General features: G+C 45.2%; 1 protein-coding gene across 6 annotated transcripts in view; it reads left to right on the forward strand.

The window, feature by feature from the left end:
* TNS2 (tensin 2) overlaps positions 1–18269 on the forward strand; it is a 135156-nt gene that overhangs the window by 70167 nt on the left and 46720 nt on the right. For 4 of the 6 annotated variants that reach the window (XM_083729146.1, XM_083729148.1, XM_083729147.1 and 1 more), the window contains exons 2-3: positions 5447–5558; positions 5880–5917. In XM_083729146.1, coding sequence (XP_083585272.1) covers positions 5447–5558; positions 5880–5917 — 150 coding nt within the window. Of the gene's footprint in view, positions 1–5446; positions 5559–5879; positions 5918–12840; positions 12949–18269 lie in introns of all 6 variants that reach the window. The other 2 variants (XM_083729151.1, XM_083729150.1) reach the window with 1 other exon arrangement.

Consider the following 18269-nt stretch of genomic DNA (forward strand, 5'->3'; position numbering starts at 1 on the left):
TGTCAAGAATACAGCCATCCAAAAACACACCCATCTGGGGGGGGGGCATTGCAGCATAAATGAATCCCACATACAGCAGCAAAGCACATGAGAAAGGAGCCTTAAGCAACATGCTATAGCATAAGGGTGTGCAAAGTGATCTGGGGCTGAGAATGGAGGTGGGTGTCAATTTGCAATCATGTCCCTATATTCCTCTGACGTGTCAAAGGCACAATGCAATTGCTTGGCTTAGGAGAGCCCTGCCCATATTGTAGCTGCAGGCAACTTTAACGGCAAGAAAACTTAGTAGCTGGTGAGATTTCTAAGAAGAGGTATGATTATGATATCTGAGTACAGATCCCAATATCTGAAGGTGTGTTTGTTGTGACATCTCTCACACACGTGTGTATACTGCTTGGGTTGCTCATATTCTATAATGCACCACATAACATGCACACTTTCCTCCCTGCAGCATATGGAGATGTGTGGAAGGAGAAGGGAAGCTCTGCTGGTAATCCATCTCTCTCTCTCTCTCTCTCTCTCTCTCTCTCACACACACACACACACACACACACACTGCCCAATTTGCATGACTGGAATGCAGCTCCATTTCCGGCAGGACAGCTGTTGCATTTCTGGGTAATCCAAGCTTCAGTGCCCTCAGAATCCAGGAATGGGGATTTTGAGGGGGGCACTGAGAAGGGGAGAAGGCTAGGGAAGGTCATTTGTAAAACTTGTCAGCTGAGGAATTCCTACTGTCATAGATGGTGCTTGTAAAAAAAACCCCTCTCTCTTTACATAGTATTCTCTAGACTCAGGGCTTTTTTTCAGCCGGAACTCTGGAACTGAGTTCCAGCTCCTCTCAGATGGGCACCACTGCCATTCTAAGAGAACGAGGGAGGTGTTCATGGTGAGTTCCAGAATCTCTTTTACTAGAAGAATAGCACTGCCTAGTCCAGGGGTTGTCCACCTGGTCCCTACCGCCCACCAGTGGGCATTTCAGGATTCTAGGTGAGCGGTAGGGGGTTCTATGGCACAAGCTGAATCCTCCTTCCATTGAGCACTGGCAGGCGGTATGGAAATTTTACCATCAAGAAAGAGGCATTAGTGGGCGGTAGGTATAAAAAGGTTGACTACCGCTGGTCTAGACTGTACTGTTCTCTTGAATATAATTTGCTTTAATGCATTTGAATATTGTATTTTAAAATTGTTGTAACCTTCCCTGGGACTTCATGATAAAGTGCGGTAAGATATCTAAACAGCAGCAGTAGGAGCAGCAGCTGTCAGGGAATAGGAATACAGTACTTTCCTTTCCTTCTTATATATATAGTTCATTGCTAATACTTATAAATCGCAAATCTTTGAGCAGAAACACTCTCTCTTACTGATGAATTGCGGTGAAAGTATTCATTCCTTCTGATCACTTTTTGGAATTTTCAGAAATAAACAAGCTGAGTTTAACTTTCAAAGAATATGAATGTGCTCAGTTCTGAACAACTGCAGATAAACAGCAGAATGTGATACTGGAAACAGAATTCAGCTTCCTGAGAAACTCATACCCTTTTCAGAAAGATGAATGGAATCTTTTCACCCATTTCTCATCCTTCAAGTTTCTAGCTCTCTTCATTGCAAAGATATGCTTCAAAGCATTTGGGCAAGGCTGGGTCTCCAAAGCTTAGAGATGTTGCACAATACTATTTCCAGTTGACAGCACTTGAGCTTCTGTGCCTCATGGCTGACCATGATTAAGAGATGCAGAATACTTATTGTTTTAATGAAAATTAATCATTGATTGTTTATTACTGGAATAGGATGCATGCTTCCGCTGATGTAAACCTTGTAATTAGGCTGCAGTTTATGCAGTTACCTTGGAGTAAGCCCCATTAAATACCATGGAATGGACTTCTGTGTAGGTACACAGAGGATTGCATAGTCTTATTACAGGATGATGATTATATGCTATGGTCAAGGAAATATTTGCATTCATGCAACTGTAATTACCTGTACATGCCATCATTAAAGTAAAATGGTTACTCAGTTTCAGAATAAATTAAAATGAAACAGAGAAACATGAATTATGCAAAATAATGGAAGAACAACAATAAAGTAGACACAATTGGATTCGGATAATTTATATCACAGAATTTCCTTGGAACAAATATGTTGCTTTAAAGAAGGGAGAAGGAAGGGCATTGTATACACAGCCCTCCACATCAGCCCAAGAAGGTGAATCTGATAAAATTGCAAAGCAACTTATGGTGTATTCAAATTGCAGCTTAGTACTGTCATATATTGAAGTATATCACTCGGATTCCTCAAACCAGCTTTCAGTTCCTACTAATGTGTAGAAAGGAGATTCACTTTTGTTTATAGAGCCAAGAATGGTGATAGTGTGGCTATTCCAGTTTACTAATTAAACCGGAGTAAAATATTGTGATTTTGTTTAAGTTGCTCTTAAGCATACCCAGATGACTATTTATCTTCAAAGCATTTATTCACAAGAATGGTAAGGTTGCAAGACCCCTAAAAGGCCACCTAGTTTATCCCCCTGCCATGAGTCAGATCTCGCCATCCACCAGCATCCCACAAGAAAAAGCAAACTACGCCATTCAGACCACAAGGCGAGCAGAACACATCTCTTGCAGAAAGCTGATTACAGAGTGAAATAGCCAGTGAGCCAAGTTTAAAAAACAAAGCATACAGGGGCACTGCCAAACTGACCTGGGGAGAAATTCCTGCCATGCCCAATGTATTTGTTTCCTTGCTTCTATGTATACATTTAGATGTATTTTTTTCTGCCAGGGGCACTCAAATCAATTTACAACGAATCTGTCAAAAAAAACACCAAACCCCCCCCCCCACACGTGAAAGCCATTGTAAGAAAAGTTCAGCCTCCAGCAAAGTCATAGGAGTAGTAGCTAAAACAAATAAGCAATAATAAAAGCACCACTGGAAGCCAACTAAATCGTAGAATTATAGTTGGAGGGGGAGGCAGAGGGCATCTAGTCCAACCCTCTGCAGTGCAGGAATCTTTTGCCCAACATGGGGCTTGAACCCACAGCCTTGAGATTAAGAGTCTCATGCTCTACCAACTGAGCTATCCCAGCACTCATTTTTTTTTTTTAAGATATATCTTGTAAGGGGTAAACTACATGCTGCAACTGATAATGTCTGGTATAGACTCCCAACATTATCCCACTGTGAATTTCTCTGTTGCTTGTGGTGATGGGAAAATTGCTTTGTGTAAGTTGAACAAGTTGTTTTAGATAGGGGAGGAGACTCTACCCCGTCCTGCCATTTTCAGCATAGGCTGCCTTAAACTGTGCAAGACAATTGGTCCATCAACACTGACTGCCAATGACTCTCTGGGGTTTCAGACAAGGAGCCCCCCCCCCCCTCAGCCCCACCTGAAAATGCCGGGGATTGAACTCGGGAGCTGCTATGTGCAAGGCAAACGCTCTAGCACTTAGCTGTGGCCCTTTCCAATCGAGCCCTCACTCATTTTAATGTGCAGTTCTGCTGGAAATTGTTCATCAGGGCAGGGGCATGGTGTGGGGAAGACCAGGGGGCTGTAGCCCCAGGCACATGGTTTTAAGGGGGCATGAACCAGGTGCCCCCCCCACAGGGATCTCCCCCCCTGCCTGCCACTGGGGGTCTCTGGGCCTCAGGGCCCAGCCTTGCCGGTGTACACCTGGTTCCATTGCCAAGGGTCGCGTTGGCCAGCCAGGTTCCCCCATGCATGGACAGGTGGGCAGGCAGTGCAACGCGGCCCCGTGAACTGTGTGCCCTGCGCCTGGCAGCAGCGACAAGGGTTTGGCTGGTGCAATGGGCTTTGTTCACCCTCCACGCCCAGCCCCTGGTCACTTTCAAGGTGAACGTGTGCATCTGCTCTTCACCTCAATTTCAGTTAGCGAGGGAAATCACTGCTATCTTCCGTCCATGTAGTTGAGATTATACATTCCAAATGAGTGTAGGTATTTCTTCCACGTTCCAGCAGAACACTGAACATTGACCTGGCACCCGCCATTCCAGGAAGAATGATCTAATGGACCCTTAGCATGCACATTCCTTCTATCTGTAGAGGATTAGGCTGGGCCTGCAGCTTATGGAGGAATGTTCAGCAAAGTTCTGCATATGTCACAAAAGTTCATTGCAGTCATTGGACTTTATTGGGGGGAGGGTGTCCTTCCCAAAGGAGTGGACTGATTTTGTTCATGTTCTTCAGTTCCAACTCTACAGTTCTTTGATTCTATAATTCTATGATTCTAAGAGTCTGGGCCTTACACACACACAGAAATGCTCTCCTCGCCAGCAGGTATGTCTGAATGTGATTAATTCGTATAAAGATGGTCTTGCTGGCTCAGATCCATCTCTAGTTAGTTGAGAGCTGCAACAGTTTAACTTGCTTGTGTCATTGAGTTCTGCGGTGCTTACTTCCTTGTACGTGGGTGTAGCTTTACAACCCTAGTTGGTTAGATCAACCAATTCTAAAAGAATATTTTCGTTAACTAAAGAAGATGCTACCCTTTGCTTACAATGAAGTGAATTATTTGTTAATATGATACGTATAAAAACTGCAGATGTCAGGTACCATCTTAAGAGGCTTTCCTCCACTAATACATTCATTTTAGTGCACAATTTCTCCTAACATATGCATTTTGTACATAGTACGTAGCAGAATTTGTAGAAGTGCTAATTTCGAAGAATAGCTGTGTTCATGCATTATTTCGGGAAGTGTGAATTATTTAGCTTTGCATTAAAAAATGAACCAACAAAATTTGCATGGAGGTTATATGATCCAGCCGTCAAGTGATTGTTATCTTGTACCTTCCACTTTAGTCTTCTGACACTTCTTTCAGTGAAAAAAGTCCTATGTATTTATTTATTTATTGGATATGGGTGTGTTGTGCAAGAGCACACTGTTTTGTTTTGCAAAGGGTGTATGCCAACATCTACCTGAATGTGTAAGGAATTAGTGCAGAAGTGTGACAGTGAGTGTGCGTTGTGCCTGTTTCTAGTGGCGGCTGGTAGGGTGGGAGGCCGGCAGACTAACAGTAGGTGGAGCCAGCCAACTAGGAGACAACTAGGTCTAGCCCTGGTCCCATCTTCCTCCCTGCTGAGTTCTACAAGGGCAAGACTGAGACTGAGGAGGAGGAGGATGAAACTGGCAGCCATGACCACCCCCTGGACTGGATGTAAGTAAGAAGGCAGGTGGGCACTTGCTGAGAGGAGACTGAGGTTGGTGGGGCAGTGCCCCCTTTGCCCAAATGGACCAGCCCTCACTGTCTTTTGCATTGTAACATGTCTGCATTTTAGTACCTTCAACAGCAGCACAGCTGTTCTCTTCACATCTTTACATTGTGGCTTCACAGACACATGTCCATGGTATCTGTTTGTGCAATGAACAGATATTTTTATTTTAGCGATCCCCCATACTAAATCCCTGACCCTGTGTTTGTCATTTCAGCCTGGGAAGGTGTCCGAGCCTCACACCTTCAAAGAGAAAGTATTTAAGAAGAAGAAAAAGGCCTGCGTTGTGTGCAAGGAATCCATTGAGACCCAGGGTCTTGTTTGTAAAGGTAAGAGCTGTCCAGATATAGTCCTCCCAGTCTTCCTTATCTTTCATAGCGGAGAAGCAAAAGGCCCAGTCAATATGAATAATTCTCCATCTATTTAAAAAACACAGAAGCCAGGGTTGTCATTCAGTTAACAAGAGCATCCAGGACAGCAGAATTAAAAGGAAGTCATGTGGCAATTAAATAACCACACAGTGCTCTTCAATGTGCTTTACTGTTGTACCATATACCTTATTGTTAATTGCACATCAGAGAGAATCCATCTTTAACGTTACAAGGTGTGGATCTGGAATAGCTTTTCTGAAAGTGTTTTTTTTCTTGCAGTGTGCAAAGTGGCAAGCCACAAGAAATGTGAAGCCAAGGTAAGAGCAAAGAGGAGTTTGTTAGAAAAAATAGGGGGCAGGGTGCTGTTTAGTGGCATATAATAATCACTTCAGTTTGCATTCTGTGCACATAGATGCGTGTTCCTTGGGAGTTTAATAAACCTACCCCACCCCACCCCAAAGGCCCCTTCAAGTGTGTGAAGGAGCAGCAGCAGCAGCAACTCCCACAGCCCGACATTCCATTCCATTCCTTGCTATGTGTGGGTCTTTTTAGCTTAGTGCTGGCGAGTGCATGCCTCCTCTATGAGGTCACCACTCTGTCCTATGTTTTGACTGTTTGGTGTCAAAATGCCCTGTTTTAAAATGGAAACAGGGTGCCTTTGCCTGCACTTGTGAAATGTCAGCCACCTGGGTGGAAAGATCTGAACCATTTTGGGGTTGCCATTTCCAGTTCGAAGGATGGTATCCTCATAATCACCATTCTTTATATAGCACCAGCCACATTCATGGCGCTTTACAAAGCGCAAGAGGGCAAGTCCCTGCCCCGAGGAGCTTACAACCTGAAATTGACAGACAGGAAGCAGAACCAGAAGGGGGTGGGGTGGGCAGAGTTAAAACAAGGTAGGAATCTGTGGTTGTTTCCGTTCTTTGTGCTTAGGGTTGCTTTAAGGCGAGGGTGAGGAGTCTGTGGCCCATGGGCTAATTGTGACCCTCCAGTCATATGGGGCTGTCAGGAATCGCCCCATGTCACACCCTTCTCTGGGCCTGTTCCCCAGCAATGCCATGTTGCAATCAGTGGCGTAGCAAACTCAGGTGGTACCCAGTGCGGTAAATTTCTTGTCACCTGCATTGAAATTATTAAAAGAAGGAAAAACAAGATGCTTACAGTTGCAAGTGTTATTTTCTGTTTTATTTACTTAACATTGTGAGCATAAGCACTTAAAACCGTTTTTTCCCTAACTTTGTTCTCTGCAAATTTTGAAATCACATCATCAAAATCAATTCCTTTTGCTACTTTGTTTTCAATTGACAAAATGGCCAAGCCAGAGACCCGAGCTTGACTCATAGTGGACCTAAGATAACTCTTGATTAATTTTGGTTTTGAAAAACTCCTCTCACATGATGTCTAGCAATGTAAACCGAATTTTAGAATAACTATTCAGAGATTTGAAATAAGGCTGAAAGCAAACAGGAAATTGCCCTAAAAATGGCAATATAGACATACTGTATATTTGTGTTTACCTTTTAGGCTGTGCGCCTGTTTCAGCAATTCATATAAGCCTCTAGTAAAAATGTCATTTATGGAAATAGCAGGAGTTATATAATCGGGTCTTACTCAAAAATGTCAGGAAGCTACTTTGCAACTACTCACTTTTAACCTAGGATTGCATCCTCTGCAGGGAGACAGAGCAGCTTCAAGCCTGTCTGCCTAATGATAGAAGCACCTTGTGCTCGTTCATGTCACCCTGTACAGCAGCTGCACCTTGTCTTCATTGATCTGGTGCTGAAACCCACAAAGTACTTAGTACTTCAGTACTTAGCAAGTGAATATAAAGTAAAGCACCAGGGACTTCATGCCTCTGTAGACTAATTGTCAGACCCAAGGGGGGGGGGAGTACTCTATACATTTACTTGAGAATTGCATGCCTAATAGTACCTATAGCATAATTGCTTCTAATTTCTATTGCTTATGAGGATGACTTTTCTCTATACTTTTCATACACGGCTATGCTGCCTCTACAAGACAATACAAAAAAAATCACCAGTATGCACCTGTGCCAGGTAGTGTGTAGAACCTTGACCATTAGGGCTCAAGACCCAACTAGTCATTGATATATTTATGTAGTGGTGCCCACCCTGTGGAACGACCTCCCATCAGATGTCAAGGAAATAAACAACTGTCTGACTTTTAAAAGACATCTGAAGGCAGCCCTGTTTAGGGAAGTTTTAAATGTTTGAAGTTTTATTCTGTTTTTAGTATTCTGTTGGGAGCTGTCCGGAGTGGCTGGGGAAACCCAGCCAGATGGGCGGGGTATAAATAATAAAAGTATTATTATTATTATTAGTTATTATTATTATCAAATAGATTTCTAGCAAATACTTCTATAAAACGAGCAAATTATGTCATATTATTTTCTGTCATTTGAATGAACTTGAGAATGGTAGCTACTCCTAGTTCAAATGGCTGGAGAACTAATGGTTCAAACTTCATGAAAAATGGCACCTAAAAGGACATATCTAGTTAAAAAAAATACTATTAATGACTCTATTGTTTCAATTCATTTTATGCTCCTTTACATCCATGTTTCTAGCTTTCATTTCCCTCCTCTACTCTTTCCCTGCTCCATATCACAAACCCAGATAGCATAACTGCATAGTTTTACATATATTTATTGATTGCATAGCATGTAATTAATCTATTGAACATTCACATTGTTAATCAATCTTGGCTCCATTAGCCTATGTTTGCAACTAAGGCTGTAATCCCTCTGTCCCATTCTACTTGTCTGTAGGAGATGGAAAGCAGAGCTCACTCCATCAGCTCTGCTGCGACAGACCTAGCCATGGCTACCCAAAAAGCAGTCCCATGTAATTCAATGAGGTTTACTCACAGTTAAATGGGGTTACAGTATAAGACTGCAATCCTATACCCACTTACTTTGAGGCACATCCAGCTGAACTTGGATGGGAATGACTTCTGAGTAGATATGCATATATTTCACTGTAAAGTAGTCTCTCTCTACAATTGCAACCCTGCCTCCAGTTACTCAGGTATAGAACGCATGCATAATTAAGGGCAGGATTGCACCCACAGCTATCACACAGAACTACCCCTGGGGATGCACACATGCCATGGTAATTTCTCTGCTCATAGAATCCTATCCCGAGAATGTTAGGCTACAGTCCTACACACACTTACACGGAAGTAAATCCTATTGAACTGAATGGAATTCCTACTAAGGAAACATCTTTAAGAATGCACTAGTAGTTTCACTCAACATTAGCTGTGATGTGATCCCATGGATTTCAAATGACCAAAATGTAACTTTCTCCAAATTGGGACCATAGAACTGTCACATATTAAACTCCTTCATGACAGGAACATTCACCTGCACATACACACCCAACTCTACAGATCAGCCTTTCTCAACTTTGGGTTCCCAGATGTTGTTGGACTACAACACGCATTATCCTAGCTAGCAGGACCAGTGGTCAGGGATGATGGAACCTCGTGGCAAGAAGCAGGGGGTGGGGTGGTCGGCGAGAGCTTTAAAATAAAGAGGCGCATCTTGGCCATCAAAGATGGCGGTCCCTTTTCTACACAGAGGAGGGTTTGGGGGTGTTACAATCTGAAGGTGGGGGGCACAGAAGGAGGAGAATTCAATGCAAGCATGAAAATGATGGCGTTGGAACTGACCTGTTTGTGTGTGTGTTTAGAGGAGGGGGCAGAATGGAGAAGATATAGGGGAGGAGGATCAAAGCCCCAGCAACTCCCGTGTAGTTCGGTGCGCGTTGATTAAACACGCTCCATGGTGTGTAGGAGGGAACGGCATGAATGAACAGGGGAGGCAAAGAGGAAAAGGAAGGCGGCAGCAGCAGCAGCAGCAGCAGCAGCTGACTTGCTTTGGTGCACAGGTGCGCAAGGCTGGATGGAGGAATCACTGCCCTCCGAAGAAGCCCCTCAGAGCCACCTCTAGGGGCAGAGCCTCCTTAAAAGGGCAAACAGGATTCTCTGGGTCCCACCAGCCTTTATTTGTGCAAAAGAGTATGGGTTCAGCCGGCATTATGACACCCAGGGCAGACTGTACCCCACACCCCTTGGTTGCAGTGCATAATAGTGCTACAGTGGTAGGTTTATGTTGGACTGTCCATACTTCAGTCCCACCTCCCCTTTTAGTTTTCCTGCGATGCTTCACCAGTGTTACCACATTATTGCCACTTGGAGGGGCACTCTTGCACTGTAGCACAACAAATTCGGGAAAAGCCCCAGCCCACCGCTGCCCAGAATATCTGCGATATAAAAATAGGTCACAGCAGGTTTCAGCAAGAAGCTATGGGACACTGCAAATGCAGCAATATTTATTTATCTGTTTCTTAAAATTTATATACCGCTTGATTGTAAAAATGAATCATGAATGCACTACAGTGGTACCTCGGGTTAAGAACTTAATTCGTTCTGGAGATCCGATCTTAACCTGAAACTGTTCCTAACCTGAGAAACCACTTTAGCCTCCTTTTGCCGCCGCCGTGCGATTTCTGTTCTCATCCTGAAGCAAAGTTCTTAACCCAAGGTACATTCTGGGTTAGCGGAGTTTGTAACCTGAAGCGTCTGTAACCTGAAGCATCTGTAACCCGAGGTACCACTTTATTTATTTATTTATTTATTTATTTATTTATTTATTTATTGTTTGTCTCAATGCCTTCATTTATTATCTTATTTTTACTTTTTTAAAAATATACATTTTTATTAGTTTTTACATATATTTTCCAAACAGAACATTTCATCTCATCTTAAACAACATTTTGGGTATTTTAGCCTGAGACTTCCATCAACCACGTCTAATGATTTTCAGACCTCATCTCTTAATCTTACATTTCTTATCCTAACTATTACTTTTAATACAATCCATAACTTAAAATCCATTCTCATAAATCTTTTCTGTAGTATTTCATATAGTTCTCCTTACAAAACTTCTTGTAGTCCTACAAGCATAGTTGGTTGGTTACAATTGTCTTTCAGATAACTTGTATATTTACTCCAATCTTTCAAGAATTTCTGGTCCCACTGGTTTCAAATTCTCCCTGTCATCTTATCCAATTCTGCGTAGTCCATCAATTTCATTTGCCATCCCTCTTTGGTCGGTAGTTCTTCCTGCCTCTATTTCTGTGCCAATAATACTCACGCTGCAGTTGTCGCATATAAAAACAGTTTTTTATCTTGTCTTTTAATGTCAGTGCCTACAATACTAAGTAAAAATGGTTCTGGGTTTTTTATTATAAATGTATATTTCAACATCTTTTTCATCTCATTATAAATTATTTCCCAGAAGCCTTTCACTTTTTTACATTCCCACCACAGATGATAAAAAGTGCCTTCCTTTTCCTTACATTTCCAACATTTATTACTTATTTTATACATTTTAGCTAATTTCACTGGTGTAATATACCATCTATACATCATTTTCATTACATTTTCTTTCAAAGCACTACATGCAGTAAATTTTGTTCCTTCTTTCCATAATTTCTCCCAGTCTTTTAGCTGTATATTATAACCAAAGATGAATGCACTATTTTTAAGGCCTCGCTAGGAGATGGAGGCTTCCCCTGGCTCTGTGATGCCCTTTTGTGACTTCTTTATAGATGAATGTGCTCTCCAGCATGCCAGTGGAGGCTGCAGGAGTCGGGGAGTCGCTGAGGAAACATAGAGCTCTTTGCACAGGTTCTGGCTTGAGCCTGGCCAACTTCCGGGAGGGAAGTGTGGAGTGTGTGGCAAGGGGCTGATCTCATAAGGGCATACAGAGGGGTGGTTGGAACAGAGGCAGCTGCAGCTCATGGGGGGGGGGGGAGCCAGGTTACGGGGAAAGGGTCAGAAGGCCTGACCTGAAGAGGATCCCTTTGGGGTTGCACGGCTGCTTTTGAGCATAGCTGCAGCCTTTAGCTCTATGGACAGGCCTACAGCTATGGAAAGAGAGAAATCTAAAAACAAAAGGGGGGAAAAAATCTTTTAATGATCAAGTAGAGCAAATGCAAAAATGGCAAAAGATTAAGGTTTTCATTTGGGGGTGGCAGAGCTGGCTTTAGTTTAGGAGATGCAATGGGCAGGGCAGGCCTTCTCTGTTGCAACACACATACACCCCACTGGAATTAATTACGACTTGTTACTATAGATATTTAAGAAGCGATGTCCAGAGATCTCCCTCCCCTCTTGGGCTATGGTAGCAAAGAGGGAACAGGGAGGGAGAGAACCCCTCTCCACTGCCCTCTGGCTATGCAGTCTGTTGGGCAAAGCCATAAACAGCTCCTCAAAAATTGAATGGGTTAAGTTAATTTAGGAGAAGGGCTGCAGCTCAGTTGGTAGAGCATCTGCTTTGCCTGCAGAAAGTCCCGGGTTCAAGTGCATGGCGTCTCCAGGCAGGGCTGGGGCAGACTCCATCTGAATCCTGGAGGGCCACTGCCAGTCAGTGAAGGCATACTGAGCTAGATGCCGCAGTGGCAGCTTCCTGTGTTCCTAAATCTTGCAGCCTTAAAAAGAAACCAAACACGTTTATTACTGACAGCATATAGAGTTCCTGCTTGGGCACCCAATCAGGCCCTGACCTGCTTAGTCTTAGCAAGGCTTCTTCATTGTGCACTTGCTTTTCACTGGGGCTTCCAGTGACCTCCTTTGTGATTACGGTAGGTCCACCTTGGCCACACTCCTGTGCACCGTTATCCAGGCATGATGAGCCCTGGAGTCGGACCCTGCGACTCCTGTGAGATCCAGACCTCTGGCCCTTTAAGCCCGCACGGGGCCGCTCTTCTGAGTTGTGTAATTATGGAGCGGAGTTTGCCTTGGACCTGGGCCAAGGGCTGCAGCTGGAGGAGAAGCCACTTAACTCCAAGCTGCTGCTGTTCTGGGACTAGTCCTCCCCCCCGCTCCCCTTTTCTAAATAGCGGGATCAGTGGCCGTTTCTGCAAACACAGCTCTGCTCTCAGGAAAGACGCGACAGCAAGTGGGAGAATGCGGGGAAGGGAGGAGGACAGCTAGGAGGCTGGAGGGTTGAGCAGGCTTAGTCCCTCATCCATGGGACAGCTGGGACCTCTGGTTTCCTCCGTGTAGCTGGTGCCTCTTTTGGGAGGCTCCCTGTTGGGCAGAGAGAGAGAGAGAGAGAGAGAAGAAAAGCCGGCACTGATCGCTGGATTGCAAGCAGGGAGAAGAGCTGCCGCAGCAGACCTAGTGTAGAATTGGTATCTTCCAACAGGTGGGCTGGAGGCGTGCACGGTTCTGCTAGCAGAGGTGTGTGTTCTTCCCTCGCCACAAGGGGGCAGCAGTCCCCGGAAGGAGCGCTGGTCAGTGGACACTGCTTCAGGTGAGGGATTAAGGATGAAAAGGTGGGTAGAAACCCCCATTGCGGCCGAAGGGACCACACTTATTTATTGTTATTTATTATTTTGTTATTTATTTATGCATTACATTTATTCATTTACTTGTTATGCTGCATTCATTAATTAAGCTATACACTGCCCATTGACCAGGTTTGAGCCACGATAGGTAAATGGGAGGCATTTGCTATATTCTTTTGTTTATTATGGGTGGGATTCAACTCACCAGCCCCAGGAGCGGAAGCTGCAACAGGACTTCCTTGGGGATTTTGCCCCCTTTCCTCCCCTGTGCAGCCCATACTTAGTGGGAGGGGGTGTTGAGAGAAATCCCAGAACAGCAGACGGGGGGGGGGGGGCTGAAACGTTTGCTCCGTCTGGCAAGCTGAAACGTTTGCCCTGATGGAACGATTGTCACAAAGCTGCCTTGTATTCCTCCCTATGTTCATATCCTGTCGTTCCTCGGGGCGACCCAAGATGACATTTGTGGTTCTTCCATGACCCCTCTTTGTCGCATCCTCACAATAACCCTGAGAGATGGGTTAGGCCGAGAGAGAGAGTGTGTGTGTCACAGGGCCAAGGTCTCTCAGCGAACTTTGTGGCTGAGAAGAGGTGTGAACCTGGGTCTCCAGAGTCCTAGCTCAATGCTCAAACCACTACACCATCTTGGGCACCAGATGCTGGGGATAAGCAAGGAGAGAAGGCCCCTCTTGCCTTCATGGCCTGCGGCCTTCCAGATATGTCTGTCTACTGCTGGAGACAGATTGCTGGACTAGGTGAACTTTGGTTTGGATTCAATAAGGGAGTCCTAACATTAGTATTCATAAGGTGCAGGGCAGTTTACAAGCACAGTGTACATTGGGTTGGATCCAGACTTTGCCTCCTGTGAAAGCAAGGGCACTTTCCAGTCACGGAAGAATCCTACTGGCAGAACACGAAAGGAGCTGATTTTTGCTGAATGTCGTCTTCTCCTGAAGCCTGCTTTTTCTCCTGAAATTTGGCTTTGGAGGGCAGGGGGGGGGTTGGCTCTAGAGAGTGTGGCCCCCCCCCCCTTTCTCTCTCTCTCTCTCTCTCTCTCTCTCTCTCTCTTTCTTTCTTTCTTTTGGAGGAGAAGACATTCTCAGCTGCTCGGAAGCAACCTCTGTTTCCCCCTCCTATGTTGCTGGCCTGTAGCTCCAACCTGCATGGCCGACAGTCAAGGTTGATGCAAGTCATAACCCAACATTTGGACAGCACCAAGTTGCGGGAGGTTGTTCTAAGCAGAACCTGAGAAGTGGGGTATGAAATGCATAGCTCTTGAAAAGAAAAGTTCGTAAGTTTTTGCCTCTGCTGTTTATTTGGAGTCTCCCCTCCTTCTCTCTCTAAGTTGCCCACGATTCCCCAGCGGCATATGGCTTAGATCTTGCGTGACTCGTCCAGAGCAATTTGTTCTGCAGCCTCCTCCCTGGAATCTCTCCCCCTCCGCTGTTCCCCTGGTGGGGAGAGTTTCATCCTTGGACTCTGGCTGGCGGGAGGCCATTCAGGGGAGGCATCAGGGACAGTAAGAAGGCTGCCCTGCAAATCCCTTTGGTGGGCTTTCCTGGCACACAGGGCCTGACAGATTAACGTACTTGGAGGTGGTGTGGATTTCCACCCCTCCTGCAAGCCACAACGCCCTTTTCGTCTTCCCTTATGTCATGTTTTGCCTTCCCCTATAGTGAGTGGATTGGCTTGCATCCAAAAGTCATCTGGAACCGCTTTGCTCTTGTGAGCTCATGAGAGGTACCGCCATGCCGGATCAGACCAAAAGCTGCATCTCGTCCAGGATTCAGTCTCTGTCAGCCTCTGGAGAGGGTGAGCAGAGTGGGTGGGGCACATTTTTTGAATGCTTCCCTAGCTAGCGAAAACAAAAACTCCCTACCAGTAGAAAAGCAGTGCATCAGGAAGATGGGACCAAGCTCAGCCTGCTCCTTCCTGCGCTGATTTTCTGCATGCAGGGAGATTTTTGTTTTAATTAACTTACTTTAATTTAAAATACTCACGTAAGCCTTCCCATCACAGCTTACTAGAGGTGATTTAAAGAAAAAGAAAATGCACTTCAACAGGAAAATGGCCACAACTTAAAACTCAGCTTGCAGTTCTTTCAATTGAAACCATCAATTTACTAATTAAAGGTCCTTTTAAAAAGTTGATAAAGATGGGGCTATACGTTCTTCTTTTGGGGGAGAGTTCCAAGAATTCAAGGCCACTGTGGCAAAGATCCTGTGGCTCCTGCCTGTCAGCCTGACGGAGGGATTGAAAGCAGAGCCTCAGAAGCCGTCTCAAGGCCTGGGCAGGTTCACGTGGCTGCAAGCCGGCCTTCAAACAACCTGTTTCCAAACCCTTTATGGCACGGGCAGGGAAACTTTCAGCCCAAGGGCCGCGTGTCAGTGGTGGGCGGAGCAGGGGTGCAAATTTTACCTTTGTCCAATAGGCACGCTCCCACACACCCCTATCTGTCCAGGCAGACTAAGGGCATTTTCAGAGTCCCAGGTCATGTTCCAGCCAACCAAAAACACTTGGGCCAGTGACGGGTGCAGCCTGTGGAGCATTCTGAGAGCCAGCTAGAGTGGCCTCAAGGTCCACATTTGGGCCCCAGGCCTGAGGTCCCCCCCCCCCCAAGTTTATGGCTTCAAAGAGGGAGCCTAGAGCTTTCAATCAAACCTTTTATATTCCTTTAATGTAGAGGAGCATCAAAAATGTGATCCCCTGCAACCTCTCTAGTATCGCCTCCTCCGTGCATAGGTCCTTAGAAGAGGCATAGGGAAGGCTGAGATCCATGGCAGCCCAGGTTTGAAGACTGATGCATAAATGGACCTGGCTAAGCTCCTTTCCTGCTCTGTGCCTCACCCCCACCCACCCCCCGCTGCTGCCTGTGGCATCTGGAAGGAGGGGAGTACAAAGCCCCCACCCCTCCAAGCTCAGAGGCCTGTCTATCCTTTGCAGATGTGCCATAAAAATGCAATGTCTTCCTTTTGCTAAGAAGCTGCCCAGCTCATCCGGCCGTGAGGCCTGCTAGCTGTGCAGTTGGCCTGTTGAGATGTACAGCCTAGACTTCCTCCTAGAGTTTCCCACATCCTGGCGACCTCCCCTCTGCCTCCCATGGGCTGGTCCAGATGTTTTCCCAGGCCAGGGCTTGCTGGAGGGATCAAGCCAGAGGGCTTGGGAGGGGGAGGCAAGAAGCTTCCTCCAGAACAGAGCGCACACACACACATCTGCTCCACATCCCAAAAGTTTCCCACAACCGAACCGCAGGAGAACATTAAAGATTGGAGGCCGTTTGTGTCTGAGAGAGGGCATGTGTATGTGGGGCAGGGTGTGGTGATGAGATGAAATGGGGCATGAGCAGTAGAAAGAACCCCAGACTAAAGACCCAAGTGCATTTGCAGAAAGTGGGAGAAAACTTGAATATGAGTAGAGAGATTAGTAAATGGATGGTGAATTATCCTGAGTTCTTATCGACTACTCAGGCTACCACATCCCTTTAATCTGCTTCCAGTGGGTCAATGCATGCATTAATTGTGTCCTTTTGAAACTGCAGTACTGAGGTTTCAATCTCATGCACGCATGCTTGGGATAAGGGGTGCCGACTTGCCCCCCACATTGCGGAGGCCCGGCATCATGTGATGTCATATGCACAATGGAGGGGGCGAACCAGGCATTTACTAGCCTGCTGGCCCACACATTTTTCTGTTTAAAATGATGTGTGGCTGAAAGCAAAGACACACTTTTTAAAAAGCTTTGGATACTAGGAAGCTATTTCCGACCATCTTGGTGATGACTATTTATAGGTCTGCCTGTGAGTAAAAATTACATTTGTTGGACTTTGTTCTGGGGGCCAAATTAGACATGACATGCCCAACGTTTTTCCCTCCACGGCTAATCATAGTTCCAAAGTATGTGTGTGTGATTTGGATCTGGGCCATGGCAGGGGAGCAAGCATTTGCTGACCCCCTCATGCCCTCCTCCATTATGCTGATCTAACCCTGTGGCTGCTATTAGCAATCAAAAAAGGTAACTGGAGATGCATTCCTGTGTCTCTGCTGTTAATTTCTCCCCTTTCTATGCCTACATGTATTCTTATTAGTAGCAGCATTTGGTGGTATTCAGCTCCTGTGTCGCATTAGTGCAAGGGTTTCCACATGGGACTCCCCCCACTTCCCCCACATGTACCCCCAGAAACACCTAGGACAGATTTAAGGGGAGAACAGGAAGGAGAGGGAGAGAATAGTCTATTGCACAAATAGAAATCCTTGTGCTGACAGAATGTTCATCTAGCACTGTGTTTAATGTATTTTTAATCTTTTGTTGGAAGCTGCCCAGAGTGACTGGGGGAACCCAGCCAGATGGGTGGGCTAGAAATAATAAATTATTATCATATTATTATTATTATTATTATTATTATTATTATTATTATTATTATTGGATACTTAGAATCATAGAATTTGAGGGAAGGGCCCAAAGCCTACCCCCTGCAATGCAGGACTTGCAACTAAGGAACCCCTAACAGATGCCCATCTAAGTTGTTGTTATTGTTATTAGTATTGAATCACTTTTCACATAAATCTCAATCCTATAATAAAAACAAAGTAGAACAGTTTGAAAAATGATGCAAATAATTACCCAAAGCAGAGACCTAAAAAAAAGTATTCAATTGTTCCTGAAAATGTGTCTGTCAAATCTGAAGAGGAATGCTCTTCCACAAAATGGGCAGCCAAACTGAAAGCCTTGCTCCAAATTGTTGTGGAGCACCTGATGGATTCAAGTTCCTGAAAGCTTTTCCTTAAGTTGGGGCTTATCCACACTTCCTCTCGTTCTGCTGGGAGAAATCGCTCTTTGAGCTCAGCTGGAGCAAAGGACAAATTGATTGCCTTTTGTTCCGCTCTATCACTAAGGGTGGTTTTAACTTGGAAAGGAAGGGGCCAAGGGGTAGACCACTTGGACCTGTGTCTAGAAAGTGTTTTCCAGGCATGACACAAGCAGAAGTTTGGATGAGCCCTTAGTCTCTTAAGTTGCTACAAGATTCTCTTTGTTTTGACTATTAAGCTTTTCTCCTGTTTCCCGCTCTTGACTTCACTTCCCATCAATAATGGTGTAAAACATTATTTCAGAAGGTGTGGGGAACGGAAAGAGGGGCGGGTTATGAGTCATTGATTCCTAGGTCTCTTATTCCAAGTCATAATCCTTGCCCCTTTTTTCAGCCTCTGAAGCAGTAGATGACTGTAAGAGCGCAGGGGTGGGGAACTGGATCATGGTGGAGGGCCCAATCCTTCCCTTCCTCCCTCTCTCCCTG

The sequence above is a fragment of the Podarcis gaigeae genome, assembly GCF_964106915.1.
Source record: "Podarcis gaigeae genome assembly, chromosome: 2".
NCBI lineage: Eukaryota > Metazoa > Chordata > Lepidosauria > Squamata > Lacertidae > Podarcis > Podarcis gaigeae.